Source organism: Corythoichthys intestinalis, chromosome 13 (genome assembly GCF_030265065.1).
Source record: "Corythoichthys intestinalis isolate RoL2023-P3 chromosome 13, ASM3026506v1, whole genome shotgun sequence".
Taxonomy (NCBI): Eukaryota; Metazoa; Chordata; class Actinopteri; order Syngnathiformes; family Syngnathidae; genus Corythoichthys; species Corythoichthys intestinalis.
Window position 1 is genome coordinate 17,056,864 of NC_080407.1, and position 16,343 is coordinate 17,073,206.

Sequence of the window (16,343 nt, forward strand, 5' to 3'; positions counted from 1 at the left end):
TTTGCAAATAAATTATTTAAAAATCAAACAATTTGATTTTCTGTTTGCATATAGTCGAATCGTCTCAAAATATGAGTGTAATTCACATAATTGTGCTATTTAAGACTTTTTTTTTAATCCTGTCGTATGCACTTTAAACTTCCCTGTTATAAATAAATATTTTTTTTGACTACTTTAACCAACCTTGGAAAGCTTCTTCAATGATAAACGGGATTTGTGTGTGAAAATATGTTTTAGTAGTATTTTAGCATTTTGTTAATGCTCAACAATGAATGACGTCATGCCGAATGTGCGCACTCCTGCCTGTCATAGCGCAATCCACGCGAGTTTAAAGATGCTGCATCGTATTTATTTTTAGAAAGAAGAACAGAAAGTCCGAAAAGTGCGGCAGCAATGTTGGGGGAAAAAAAAAAAAAAGTTTTGATCTAGTCTTGGCTTTTTTTGTTGTAAAAGTGGGCGTGGCTTGAGTTGGACTTGTATCAGCGCTGCGTGGAACGGAGGAGCGACATCAGGCTGACTGTATCTTCTTCTCCTTCTTCTCTCCTCGCACTCGACTTAAGACATCATGTCCCGTTACGATTCACAGGTAAGACGGCAACAATAAGGAAAAATGAAACGTAATCGTTGACTTTCTGTGACGCGTTCAAACTTCGATTGTGCGCATATTTCTGCGGAAAATGTTTGGCCCGTTAGCCGCTCCCTCCTTTGTGCGCTCGCAGAACTTTTCATGAGCTGCAGAGAACTTTTGTGTCAGCCGCGGAAGGTTTAGAATGTCTTTTTCACAAGCGATATGAAAAACACGGTTTACAAAGTAAACGCGAGTTGCGGGTTTGATTGACATTTGCGCAATCTGAAGCAAAAAAAAAAGTCGCGTATGTCATTCTTAAATTCATATAAATCCGCTTAAAATCAATTTTTTGTGATCAAAAGTGCGTCCCCTTACTCATACTGAACTGGAGTTGGCCTGCAAGGCTTTGATTGCAGCTTTTGTCACACACTAATATGTGTGAAATGTATGCATGAGTGGACGGGGGTGCTGGCGGAGGCTGCACTGGTGCCATTTGTCTTTTTTATGGTTTTTAGGCCACAGGCGGGAACTGTGATTGAAAATGAAAGTGTATCTGATGAGAGGGAGGAGTCGACAATGCAGTGGTGGGATCAGGCATTCCCAAATGTCTTGGGAATGAGGGAATTAACCCACTACAACATGAAGTACACTGTACAACTTAGTATTAGAGCCCATTTAAGTCTCAGTTTTGGTTGACATCTTCATTATAGCTTGAAATGGAGTCATAACTTAAATCTATAAAGGGGGGAACAGGGTTGGTTGTCAGAATTTTTATTCTTTCATCGGAACACAACACATTTTTTAAATGTTGTTTTTGGGGGGAAAAAACACTCATTGTACTAAAAAAACTTTTGAGAGGTATTCAACACAAAATTTGAGTCCGGAACTGAACTTAAACATATTGTCCTTAAATACAGTCATGTGTATGTATACTACGTATATGCATGTACAGTATATAAAGTAATCCAGAATTTATAGCTGTTAATGGGGCAAAGTAGTGTCGTTCCACCAATTTTAACATTTTTTATGTATATATTAGGGCTGTCCCGAACGACTATTTTTCTTGCGATTAGTCAGCAGACTTTTTTTTTTTTTTAACAATTAGTCGACTAATCTAGCAATTATGTTTTCGGTGACACTTATTTACAAAAACATTTTGGAACACTTAAAGTCTTTATTAAAGTACAAGTAAACATGTAAATAACAATAATAGATCACAAATAAGCAATGAGGTCAAATGCTGATAGCATTAACTAGTGCAAAAGAATGGAATGTAAAACAGATTCAGAAGACTGACTTTGCCTTTTCAATTCTTAAAAAAAAAAAAAATTATCTAGCATTATTTATAGAATACTCCTATATATTATAATAATTCGAAAAATCCATTGTCAGTCAGATTTTTCATAAAGGTTGTCATTTTAAAGCCATTCTTAGTATAGAATCTGAATTCTCAGATTAACTCCAGAAATCGTTATATATGTGTTGAACATGGCGTGCTTTTATTTTGAAATGCTCAGCAGAAGTGCGTTCGCCAAACCGCTAACCGTAAGCTTTACGCTCCACAAAAACGTGCACTTTTCATCATTGCATGTGTTGTCAGCAATAGATTTTTTGTTTTGGTTTTTTTTTTTTTTTTGCAAATGCTGTTAACCAGCGATGTTTCATGTTTGAAGTGTCATCTTTTAACCGCAAGTTTGCGTTTTGGAGAAGACTGCCAATGTTTTATAGCAGACTAAAGTGCTTAGTAGGTTGTATTTTTTTCCCTGTTAGCCTCAATTTAGCAATGCTAACGATTACACTGTTTAATATAGATGTAATTCCTTATTTTGTATGTTTGAACAGTAATTCCATGGCGCGTTGATGCCGAATAAACATCTGTGCACGCACGCGGTGATAAAACGCAGCCGTGATAATTACAGCTAGGGTTGCAGCCATCGAATATTTTAGTAATCGAGTAATCGGCTGAAAATTCGATCGATTAATCGAGTAATAAAGTAGTTATAAATATACATGAGAAAACAAGATCATCTCATATTGAACCATTTTCAGTCAATCAATGTCTTTATTTTCGATATACATTGTTGAAAACAGCCAACAATTGCATCTCAGATATAACTCAAATAAAATAGTCTAATTCACTGCTTTCACTCAAAAAACTTTTAGATCTTATAAAAAATATACATATTTCTTACCTAAAAATGTCATGACGTTTGATGACACGCATCACTTAAAAGTTTGTGTTTTTCCCACGTGTTTCAATTGAATTTCCATTTGTGTCAAAGTATTTTTAAGTTGTTAAGTTTCAAGTTAGTCTCAACTGTAAATCCTGATAGGATTTTGAGTTTTTGGAGCGTTCAAAATAAATGTATGATACCTGTTGTATTGGAGCACATTAGGCACCATTGCAACTTGGTGTTTTATCCAGCAAAGACTACTGAGCTAAAATTGACAGTTAGCATTATTAAGTTTTTATTTTAAAACCTCATCACTGTACAGCGCTATGTTTTCACAGATTAGATAAAGCCTGTTTGTAAGACACGTTAGCCACGCATTGACAGTGGTCATGATAAAAAGAAACCTAGCCCTCCACAAGGCTAACGATACATGAGCGAGTGACAGTAATGTTAATCTTATTTATTAGCGCTGAGAAGTCTACTGTTTTAAGATGGCGGCTGTTTACTAACGCTGCCAAGTCTGTCATTTCGCATCTAGGTCTACATACATGTGATATCTATGAGACGCATCAGCCGCTACGCCTAGCGCATAGCTGCGTCGGCGTAGTTTGTAGCGGCTGTCAGCTGCATTAAGGTTTTTTTTAAATTTTTTATTATTGATTCTTCCTCTACGCACGTGACATCAGCGCGTTGTCCCGAATTAAAAGTAGTCCGGGCAAACCGTGATGCTTAGAGCTGGCAAAATTAAACGATTCCTCGGATCAGTTTTTAAACTCGAGTTACTCGAGTATTCGTTTCAGCTCTAATTACCGCCCTCATTTTTATTTACCATGCGAGTTATCGCGACAGGCTTAGCAACTTTCATGAAAAATGTCGTTCGTTAGTAGATGGACTTACGATCTGCCAGCTTGTTGTCTCCTGTCATCTTCCAAAATTACAACTAGTTGACGGCGCTTTAGTTGTTCATTCACGGCCGACGTTCAGCCAAGCATTGAAGAGACAGGACACAACAGTGTACCCTCCTTTCTTTCGTTTAAATAAGTCAGTTTTGGCCACTCGTTTGAGCTTTTTTGGCTCTGCGCCGCTTTCCCCGCTTGCATACCAAGCGTCCGCCATTCACAACTTTTCACGCATATATTTTTTTAACCCTTCATTAACCGTCAACAGGATGTTGTGTTCGTCGACACATTTACATCATCGATGACGTCGACTACGTTGACTAGTCGGGACAGCTCTAGTTTATATTACCGTAATTTCTGGACTATAAGGCACACCTGACTACAAGCCGCCATCCACTAAATTTTACACAAAAACAGCATTTGTTCATAGATAAGCCACACTGGACAATAAGCCGCAGCTGTCCTCACTGTATTATAGGTTATTTACACTAAAATATATTAACCGGTAACACCAAATGAGCCACCATGAAGCTTTGAACCAATTGGATGCAAAGCTTCTTTGCTTCAAGAAGCTTCATTTGGCCATCACTGCTCCCTTGGGGGAGACAGTCAATCTCTGCTGCCACCTGCTGTCAACACTGTTGTCGTCACTGTTGTAGTGCTACAAGTATTAAATAACAATCAAAATTCATGTTCTGTGCTAATTATTTCTTCATTTACTCTTCCAGTTGTTTCATAAATTGCTAGCTCTGGTATTGGGTAAAACTTTATTTGACAGTGGCACCATAAAACTGGCACCATAAAAGACCATCATAATTATGACATGACACTTCCATGAGCATTATTGACATCATGACAGATGTCATTTTGTGTCATCCGGCAAATTATCTCACTTTTGAATAGATGCAAAAGATCCGAGCTGGACATATATGTAGTGTTGGTGACGTAATTTGCCAGATGATACTTAATGACATCTGTCATAAGCATTTATTAACGGCCATGATTATGTCATAATCATGTCATAATTATTGCGGTCTTATGGCAGTCTTATGACACCGTTGTCAAAGTGTTACCTATTAACCCAAATAAATCAGCAAATAAGCCGCACTGGATTATAAACCGCAGGATTCAAAATGAGGGGAAAAAGTAGCGGCTTATAGTCCAAAAATTACGGTATATCAATAAGTGCATATAAAACCCTATAAATGCATGTGTTAGCATGAAAACATTAAAGAATAGTTTTAAACATAAATAGAATATTAATAAAATAACATACAGTACATCATATGTATCAATGCGTACTAAGGGTGTAACGATACATGTATTTGTATTGAATCATTTTGGTACGTGGTGCTCGGTTCGGAACGGAGGCGTACCGAACGAGTTTCGGACACAATGTAACCATTACTTTTTGAGGCTGAGAGTCTATCGGGTTACAGTTTCTTTGTGTAGATTATATTTACTCCGTCTTCTCTACTATAATGAGGACCAACACGGTAGGACAGTATAACCCAGAAACGTCAACGGCGCGACAACGTGGCCGCCACGAGAACACAGTGAAACGCAGGCGTTAAAGTCAATCAGCCAATGCACACCAGTCGCAATGCGGCCGCGTGTTAGACACGTCCCAGAAGCGGCTCAACACGACGCACACAAAAAGAACAGCAGAGTTTATTATTTGACGCGAGACGCGACCCTCCTGCGTCAATACTACTACTGGTAGCTAAGATCAGGCAGATCGGAAGTCGCTTGTGTAAAAACACGGTGGATCCGGTCAATTTTCAAACTAATATGCAATCGTAACCCACTTTTTGAGTCCATCAGATCTATTGAGTGGTAGATCGGGGCACAGTTGACTTGTCTTTGTTGATTTACTGCTGTCTTCTCTGATATAATAATAACCAACACGGCCCCGTGTCCAAGACAAAACCCTCCTACCACAACAAAACAAGTAGGAACTAATATTCACATAAAAACTAAAGTTATACAACATAAAATATGCAATATAAATGAATACTACATCACATTTGTAAAATATAAACATAAAAAACACATAATAAAATAATAGCCCATTTAAATAAAATAAGTTGAAATGAGCTAAAACCCCTATAATTAAATAATAAGAATAATACACAGATCCTGCTTACACAATTAAATTTATTAATTTCTGTGTGGCGCTTTAACTTGAGAAAGTCCACCAATAAAGCTTTTGAAAACCATTCATAAGAAAAGAAAAAAAAGATTAATTGAAGCATTTCATTTGTAAAATACATGTTAAAATTTGTCATTGGGATTGCTTTTCTCTTTAGCACAGGACGTTTTTTCTTTCAGAAAGAATGCTGACCAATATGCGGGGTCTGAAAGGCAAATTGTTGTTGGATTATCTTGAAATACCCAGAACTTTTTGAGCAGAATTCTTGCTTCGTATAGGCTAATGTTCCTATTGTTGAAAGCACAAAGCTCTGTAATAAACAACTAGCACATTTATATTTTGCATTTTGTTTTCTTACTGTACCGAAAATGAACCGAACCGTGACCTCAAAACCGAGGCACGTACCGAAACCGAGATTTTTGTGTACCGTTACACCCCTAATACGTACTGTACATTCATACATTCATTGTGTGAGTGTACATATATGGCGGAAAACACTCAGGTGACTTGAAGCTCCACTCTGAGACCCCCAATTTGGCCAACTTTCAAAATTGTCCGATATGCATGTGTGATACAGCATTGGAAAGCTTAAAATCTCAATTTTCTGGGGGAAGAAAAATTTTGAACAGGAGGGCATTTTTTAATAAAAGTTTTTTTAACAGCAAAACCCTATCTGGAGGTGAGAGCACGCGAGAGCAGAATTACAGACGTCATGACTTTAACGAGATATTATCGCGTACCTACCTTGTTTCGATTCAGAAACTCCATGTATCACTGAGTGTCAAGACACAGCTGTGAATGGCTACAGCTGGATTTTTATGGGATTTTATTGTTGAAACACGGTAATATAACAAGGGTCGCGATGCAGAAATCGCAGACATCAAGGAGTGGTTGAGATGTTCTTTTTCATATATTTACCCTTTTAAACGTTTTTTTTTTCTTCAATTTTTCTTTGTTTGGATCCATTATTTATCATCTAACATATCGGAGAAAATGCGACGGTAACAAAAAAAAAAATACAATTAAGCGATAGTTATGAGGTAGATAGCTGTGACTTTTTTTACAGACACCATTTTTTTCATTGTGACGTCATTTGTTTAAAAGTTTAAAATATGCGAGTGAATAATTTTTTGAATCTTTTTTTTTTCACGAAGTGTTAGACATCAATTAATGATTCTAAGCTGAAAATGACAGACATTTTGAAATAATGAATATGATTACTTACCTTCGTTTTATGGCTGGGTTGAAACAAAAGCAGTTGCGCGACGTCTGTAGGAGGGGGTTTCCAGGGTAAAATGGACAAATTAAAATTAGTTCGGGGGCTTAATGCGCCATGAATCTGATATGGCAGCATATAGACATATTTTTCTACCAAACACATTTATTTTGGCTTAAAATACAGCAGTTTCTTCTTTTAAAGAGGAGTGCAAGAGCAGAAACTGCTTTTTCAGTCTTGTCTGTCTTTTCTGCCATATGTAGATGTAAATTCAGTGTAAAAAAATGTTTTCAGAAGTCTTTTCTTATAACAAGATTTAAAAATCTACCATGCACTGATGGCGCAAAAGTAACGAGGGGCCACTGTATGTGTGTATATATATACATTTATACATGTGCATATAAAAGTCCATGTTCTGTTGCTAGCTTGTCAGTCCATTTTGTGAATTTTTCGTGAATGCATTTGAACGCACCACACGGGAGCAATCGTGAGTTTTTTACGACTCTTACCAGCAGTTGCCGAGTTGCGATTTGAAATAAATCTTGAAAAAACACATCGTTACTTTATATATTACAGTTTTTACTAGGGTTGTTCCGATCATGTTTTTTTTTTTGCTCCCGATCGTTTTAGTTTGAGTATCTGCCGATCCCGATATTTCCCGATCCAATTGCTTTTTTTTTTTTGCTCCCGATTCATTTCCAATCATTCCCGATAATTTTTCCCGATCATATACATTTTGGCAATGCATTAAGAAAAAAAATGAATAAAACTCGGACGAATATATACATTCGACATACAGTACATAAGTACTGTATTTGTTTATTATGACAATAAATCCTCAAGATGGCATTTACATTATTAACATTCTTTCTGTGAGACGGATCCACGGATAGAAAGACTTGTGACTTTGTATATTGTGACTAAATATTGCCATCTAGTGTATTTGTTGAGCTTTCAATAAATGATACTGAAGGCCATGCCCAAATGCATGATGGGAAGTGGAACCATGACTGTGCATTAGTGCTACCAATTGATATATCTTCTCTGCATTGGGAAATAACATAAGGTGTTAAGAAAAAGGTCAGTTGCTACCTTGCTTCCCCACATTGCTTCCCATGATATTTCTAATCATAGGGTGAGGTATTATAATGCTTTAGCCAATTAAAAAAAGGCTCCAAAGGCTGCCAAAATTCACTCTACTCATTTTACGCTGCCTTTTATCTCTCTATATAGGTAAAACGGCACCATTACAGATTGAGCGCGACAATGCGTGAGTGGGTTGTGCAGCGCACGCATTAATTTCGTTAAATATTTTAACGTGATACGTTTTTTTAAAAATTAATTACCGCCATTATTGGGATAAAATTGATAACCCTATATTAAGCCTAAACTAAAGACTCTGGATAAGTGTAACATATTATGTCTGTAACGTTAAATACAATTAGAAAACAATTTAATTAAAAACTATATATACATTTAAAAAAGGCATGGCCGATATTTTTTTGCCGATTCCAATACTTTGAAAATGACGTGATCGGACGATGCCGATCGATTGGGACATCTCTAGTTTTTACTCAGTTGTGCATGCACCACTTGGAAAATAACAAGTAGAAACATGGCGTGGCCTTGAGTTTATTTCCTGGAGGTGGAAACCACAACCAGGAGAGACGGGAGACGTCGGTTCCCGACCCCTGAGCTAGACTTGTAGCTAGCAAGCAACTAGCTAGCTAGAAAATAATTGTCTATTACTTTAGAGTTCGTGACGTTTTTTAGCGCAATTTTGATCATTTAAAGACTGCTTTTCCTGAACACCTCCCTCTAGTGGTTGATTCTTACCAAGTGTAACAACCAACCCCGTTCCCCTCTACTGTATTTACTGGATTGCAGTGACGGAGAACTGCATTGCATCATACTGACAGCTGTTTTTCATATTTGGCCAGCGCTGTAAACTGCAACCACAACAATAAATCCAATTATATCTCTGACAGCGCGGCCTCGTTTGAAAAGGCGGATTTGTTCATTTAACTCTTAACTTGTTTGTGCATGTGTTGCTAATGAAGTGTGCGGAGCTGCTAAAAAAGCAGTCTTTTGTTTAATTTTAGTTAAAACGCACCATTTAACCTGGACTTGAGTTGAACTCTTTGCACCTTGCGAGGTTTTTACCTTCCGATACTTGACGTCCTCAACTAGGCGGTAAAGTATATTGCTGTTAAAAGTAGGGGTCCCCCTTTGAGAGAATGCACCGCCAGTAATGCTTAATGCGTAGCAGGATTGTGTAATTGTCAGTGTGCAGACACAATGAAATGTGGAGGTAATTGCACGGGGTGATAACAGGGCTTTGGCTGTGTTGGCGTTTGGGCCGGGCAGGCAGGATGTAGGGAACATTGCCATGCATTTCCGGAGTCTGGACTTGTGCGGTTGAAGGCCTCTTGTTACTGTACGCTCACTCCCTCCTTCCCACAAGCTCTCTCCTTCCCTCTTCTGTTTGATTAAAGCCAAAAAATACTAGATCAGGTGACCTCCTCCACCTCATTAACGTCATCATCAACATGCGTCCACACGTGCGAACCTTAATCCAGTGGCATATAGAGTTCCAAAGAAGAAATCCTGAATTTCTGAACATTGCGGCGCAACAGCTGCCAACTGAAATGGAATAGGCTGGGATATCATATTTTTTGATGTACAATATGTTCTCCTCCAAATCCACTCTCCAGTCGCTGCATGCTAACGTATCAGCTAAGCGTAAATTGTTTCCGCGCAGCAGGCGCTAGCACTAGTTATCCGGGTTTCTTTTCATTATGGATCACCTATGGATTCACTGTTTGACCCTGTGAAACCATTTTCTTTGGAGATTTAAAAAAGTGAGCAGAAATTGACATTTCAAGTCAAGTTTCTAATGATTAAACAGCAGCATTTCAATTAAGTAGTTTAAATTTAACATTTTACCATACTTTTCCGACTATAAGACGCTACTTTTTTTCCCTCGTTTTGAATTCTGCGGCTTATTGTCCAGTGCGGTTTATTTCTTGATTTATTTGGGTTAATAGGCAACTCTTTATTTGACAGCGGCGTCGTAACACTGTCATAAGACCGTCATAATTATGATAAGGCACTATCATGGGATACTCCCCTTGGGGGAGATGGTCAACCTCTGCTGCCAGCTGGTGTCAACACTTGTCGTCCAACATGTCTCCTAGCATGCATTGCAGCGCTACTGATGTAAATAACAACCAAACTTAATGTTCTGTGCTAATTATTTCTTCAATTACTGTTACAGTTTCATTAATTGATCGTTATGAAATGACAGGCTTTCCATAAAAATTTTACGAAATATACGAGAACTCATTGTACTGAACTTTTAGAGGTATTCAACACAAAATGTGTTGAACAAATTCATTCATTTGTTTGAAAAAATGAACCACCATGAAGCTTTGAACCAATTGGCTACAAAGCTTCATTGCTTCAAAAAGCTTCATTTAGCCGTCACTGCTCGTTTGAGGGAGACAGTCAACCTCTGCTGCCAGCTGGTGTCAACACTTGTCGCCCAACATGCCTCCTAGCAGGCATTGCAGCGCTACTGATGTAAATAACAACCAAACTTAATGTTCTGTGCTAATTATTTCTTCAGTTACTGTTCTAGTTGTTTCATTAATTGCTAGTTATGAAATGACAGGCTTGCCATAAAAAGTTTACGAAATATACAAGTTCTCGTTGTACTGAACATTTAGAGGTATTCAACACAAAATTTGTTGAACAAATTCATTTGTTTGAAAAAATTAACCACCATGAAGCTTTGAACCAATTGGCTACAAAGCTTCATTGCTTCAAAAAGCTTCATTTGGCCGTCACTGCTCGTTTGAGGGAGACAGTCAACCTCTGCTGCCACCTGTTGTCAACACTTTTGTCGCCCAACATGCCTCCTAGCAGGCATTGCAGCGCTACTGATGTAAATAACAACCAAACTTAATGTTCTGTGCTAATTATTTCTTCAGTTACTGTTCTAGTTGTTTCATTAATTGCTAGTTATGAAATGACAGGCTTTCCATAAAAAAATTACGAAATATACGAGTACTCATTGTAATGAACTTTTAGAGGTATTCAACACAAAATGTGTTGAACAAATTCATTCATTTGTTTGAAAAAATGAACCACCATGAAGCTTTGAACCAATTGACTACAAAGCTTCATTGCTTCAAAAAGCTTAGTTTAGCCGTCACTGCTCGTTTGAGGGAGACAGTCAACCTCTGCTGCCACCTGTTGTCAACACTTTTGTCGCCCAACATGCCTCCTAGCATGCATTGCAGTGCTACTGATGTAAATAACAACCAAACGTAATGTTCTGTGCTAATTATTTCTTCAGTTACTGTTCTAGTTGTTTCATTAATTGCTAGTTATGAAATGACAGGCTTGCCATAAAAATTTTACGAAATATACAAGTTCTCGTTGTACTGAACATTTAGAGGTATTCAACACAAAATTTGTTGAACAAATTCAGTCATTTGTTTGAACAAATGAACCACCATGAAGCTTTGAACCAATTGGCTACAAAGCTTCATTGCTTCAAAAAGTTTCATTTGGCCATCATTGCTCCTTTGGGGAAGATAGTCAACCTCTGCTGCCAGCTGGTGTCAACACTTATGTTGTCCCACATGCCTCCTAGCATGCATTGCAGCGCTACTGATGTAAATAACAATCAAAATTAATGTTCTGTGCTAATTATTTCTTCAGTTACTGTTCGTTTCATTAATTGCTCGTTATGGTATGACAAGCTTGCCGTAAAAGATTTACTAAATATCATTATGATATGATAGGCTTGCCATAAAAGTTATACTAAATATCATAACTAGCAATTAATGAAACAACTGGAACAGTAACTGAAGAAATAATAGCACAGAACATGAATTTTGATTGTCATTTACATCTGCAGCGCTGCAATGCATGCTAGGAGGCATGTTGGACGACAACAGTGTTGACACCAGGTGGCAGCAGATGTTGACTGTCTCCTCCAAGGAGCAGTGATGGCCAAATGAAGCTTTTTGAAGCAATGAAGCTTAGCAGCCAATTGGTTCAAAGCGTCATGTTAGTTCATTTGTTCTGAGGAAAGTCTAAGGATGCCGCTGTCAAGTACAGTGTTATCGGTTAATATCTTTGTTGTAACTATCCAATAATCCAGTGAGGACAGCTGCAGTTTATAGTCCAGTGCGGCTTATCTTTGAACAAAACTGTTTTCGTGTCAGATTTAGTGGGTGGCGGCTTAGACTCAGCCTCAGAGCCCGAAAATTACGGTAAGTAAACTGGACTTTTGTGAAGTCATTTGAATTGACCATTTTTAGTGAATTGGACTTCAGTTTCATAAATAAGTTGCTCTAAGTGTGCAGACATCTGCGCTAAACACCCTGGCTGACTTTACAACTTGATAAACTGAGTTATGAAGACTCAAACTAACAAGTCCCTCAATAGTACTGAAGAATTTTTTATATCTGTCACCTCTAAATCCTAAATAAATTTTAAGGCTGGACAGTGCTTACTCATTTTAATCTCAATTAGTCACATTCTGCATCATTATGAATTCAAATGTAGTGATTAGCAAACATTTATATTAAATCTACTGCCATATTGAAGTGATCAGTTAGTTCATTAGAGTGTTAATGCGCAGTTAAATTAACTTTGACTTTAATGATGATTTATTTCATTCTGTGTAGTCATTCAAAAGTATTCAGCACTTTTATTTATCTGAATGAAACAATATATCAACTCACAATGAGTTAATTGCATGGTTAATATAATTAACTGTGTACATTAATTTGTAAAACTAACTCTGAGTTAACTCGCCCTGTTTAAATTTTGTGTTGTGATTAGTGCTGCAACGATTAATCAATCAACTTTTGTAATTCCATTAGAAAAAATTCTTTTAATTAAAGTGGCGTTGTAATGGTTTGTTTTGAAAGTGTTTGCATTTAGTTTTATTGATTTGGCGACATTGAATATGACAACTCATTTCACATGGCTGAATCCAGCTGCTCTCTGTTAGGACCAACATAAGCTAAGTTTTTGTTTGAACTAATGTTATTTTAATGCATTCGTAATTTAGTTCATAGGTGTATTGGGCCGTTTTTTTGTGGGAATGTGTGTTTCAACCATTTGTTAAGAGCATTGTAAAAAAAAAAAAAAAAAAAACTTTGCATTTTATAGCATTGAAGATCGCTGACTTTCGTTATGTGAATTTGCCAATTGTTCTTTTGTTGTACTTAGATCCAGATTTATTAAGTCTTTTATTCCATTTGAAACTCAGCTCAGGTATTTAATTTTTTTACGTTCAGTTTTCGATTACGCGATTATTCCAACTAACTAGTTCTTTGATTCATCGACTACTAAAATAATCGATAGTTGCAGCCATAATTAAACTTGTTAGTTGGAGTAATCGGATTAGGAACATTTAATGCGTTGCGGAATCAATCTTAGGAGATGTAAAACAATGGCTTGCGAAGATTGCACTTTCAAAAGAGCATCAAATGTGAACACATAATAAAACTTCCGAGTGTTTATTTAAACTTAGCAGACTTGCTCTTTTATTATAAAAAAATTAAAATAACCTGAGCTTAGCCTCAAACAGTAAGAAAAATTAAATAAATAACGTTCTAAGTACAACAAAAGAACAATTGGCTCACTAGCATTGCAAAAGTCCGCTAGCTTAAATGCTATAAAATGCTTTTTTTTTTTTTTCATACACATGTTCCCACAAAAAAAACAGCTAAATATACTAATGAACTAAATTACGAATGCATGAAAAAACATTAGCTTATGTTGGTCTTAACAGGGAGCAGCTAGATTCAGCCATGTTAAATGAGTATGTCAAATTCACTGTCGCTTCGAGAGGGTGGTGTATCCACCCAAATAACTAAGACTAAATGCAAACACTTTAAAAACAAACTATTATAACACCACTCTAATTCAACAAATACTCGAAGTAGCAAATTTGATTCGAAATTTTGTAATCGAATTACTCCAGTTAATCGATTAATTGTTGCAGCGCTATTTGTGGCTTCAAGTAAGGTTGGTGATAGCCATTTGACAAGCTTATTGGGTCTGCGGCTATTCCCTCTTCTTGTGAATTGGATAGCATGTAATTTGAATGCTCTGCATCCAGACCCACAGACAGATCTGCACTAGGAAAAAGAAATATTAACTCTTCACTGGGTAGCAAGTGAAAGTAGTCGGATGGCTGGATTGCTAGTGAAACATTAGATGGTGTTTAGCTAGGTCCTGGAAAATCTACGGTAAGAGCTTTGCAGATGTTTGTGATATATAAATCCAGTTTTTTGACATTTTAAGGGGAGACCCCCTCCCTAGCACTAACATAACTCCTCCGTTACCATGTCAATTCCCTTCGAGTAACTTAGCGTCATGGTTTTTTCGTCATGGCCAAGGTGACGTGGCGCAATTCCATAGGAGAACATCCGACATTTTTCTACGATTGGACTTGTGCTGTCTCTTGAAGGAAAATGCTGACTCATTTTAGTCCCTGTTGAGTCAAGCAGTCTTGCCTGTTGTTAGCGTAAGCACAACTAAGTGACATTTCATTGAGAATGAACTGTGACTCGTGTTCTTATGACTGAGCCAATCATGTGGGCTGACTTGACTTTCTTTTGGCTTTAGCAAGGATTTAGCAAAGTTTGCATAGGGACGGGAGGGACATAACACTACCAACTTTTCAGGATGTTCAAATTAACCCCACCAACTTTTAAGCAACCTTATTTGCATTATATCAAGACTTCAGTTGTATACAGTGGGGCAAATAAGTATTTAGTCAACCAATAATTGTGCAAGTTCTCCCACTTGAAAAGATTATAGAGAGGCCTGTAATTGTTAACATGGGTAAACCTCAACCATGAAAGACAGATTGTGGAAAAAAAAAAAACAGAAAATGAATTGTTTGATTTTTAAAGAATTTATTTGCAAATTATTTGTTGGCAATAACGGAGGTTTTCTGTAACTCTTCACAAGCTATTCACACACTGTTGCTGGTATTTTGGCCCATTCCTCCATGCAGATCTCCTCTAGAGCAGTGATGTTTTGGGGCTGTCGTTGGGCAACACGGACTTTCAACTCCCTCCACTGATTTTCTATAGGGTTGAGATCTGGAGACTAGCTAGGCCACTCCAGAACCTTGAAATGCTTCTTATGAAGTCACTCCTTTGTTGCCCTGGCTGTGTGTTTGGGATCATTGTCATACTGAAAGACCCAACCACGTCTCATCTTCAATGCCCTTGCTGATGGAAGGAGATTTTCACTCAAAATCTCTCGATACATGGCCCCATTCATTCTTTCCTTTACACAGATCAGTCGTCCTGGCCCCTTTGCAGAAAAACAGCCCCAAAGCATGATGTTTCCACCCCCATGCTTCATAGTGGGTATGGTGTTCTTCTGATGCAATTCAGTATTCTTTCTCCTCCGAGAAACAAGAGAACCTGTGTTTCTACCAAAAAATTCTATTTTGGTTTCATCCGACCATAACACATTCTCCCAGTCCTCTTCTGAATCATCCAAATGCTCTCTAGCGAACTGCAGACAGGCCTGGACGTGTACTGGCTTCAGCAGGGGGACACGTCTGGCAGTGCAGGATTTGAGTCCCTGGCGGCGCAATGTGTTACTAATAGATGCCTTTGTTACTGTGGTCCTAGCCAGGGGTCGCGTTAACCGAATATTTTCCGTCGTTGACTGGTTTTTTAAAACGGTGACGGAAAAAATTGAAGTCCATCTGTCATTTTGACAGGTTGCAATTCACACCCCAGACCACAGGGTGGCGAGTGAGCATATTAATTAGCAATTGTCTCTCTTGATGCATGACATCGTTGGCCTTACTCGGAAAAAAGTCAAGGCAACTGAGTGTTTGCCTGGCACAGCCAGACTGTTCTCCCTGTATTTTTCAAACACTGAGAGAAAAGTCTGGGACCCAGCCCATTAACGGCCTCTCGAGTAGGTACAAAATCAATCGACAAATCAGATTTGTTTATTTGCGTGACATTCCCGAGCAACGTCACTCTTGCGCGCCGAAAGTCGTCTCTACATCAACACGGATGGCGAACGGGAGAGCCGAGAATATGTTCCAATCCGCGGTAAATTCAGTTTTAAATGAGCTAAAACACATCGACACGAGTCATTGACAACAGTCTGTCCCGCGCGAGCCGTGTTGAAAAAACTCCGCTCTCCTCGTATGTTTACTTCCGCGCGCAAGTCCCTCGTCCTGCACTCGTCGCTTTGCTAACGGCACGTCTGCCCGTCGCTGATTGGTGCACTCCGCTGTCTGTTTGCCTCTTGTTAAGCTTGTTCGGAC

The 16,343-nt window shown here is 38.0% G+C and overlaps 1 protein-coding gene across 5 annotated transcripts in view; it reads left to right on the plus strand.

Moving 5' to 3' along the window:
• Nucleotides 1–460: 460 nt before the first annotated feature.
• cald1a (caldesmon 1a) overlaps nt 461–16,343 on the plus strand; it is a 112,831-nt gene continuing 96,948 nt past the window's right edge. For all 5 annotated transcript variants that reach the window (XR_009066685.1, XM_057855033.1, XM_057855034.1 and 2 more), the window contains exon 1: nt 461–586. Coding sequence is in view for 4 of the 5 variants with exons in the window: in XM_057855033.1 (XP_057711016.1) it covers nt 566–586 (21 nt within the window). In the remaining variant the exon portion in view is untranslated. The remainder of the gene's footprint in view (nt 587–16,343) is intronic.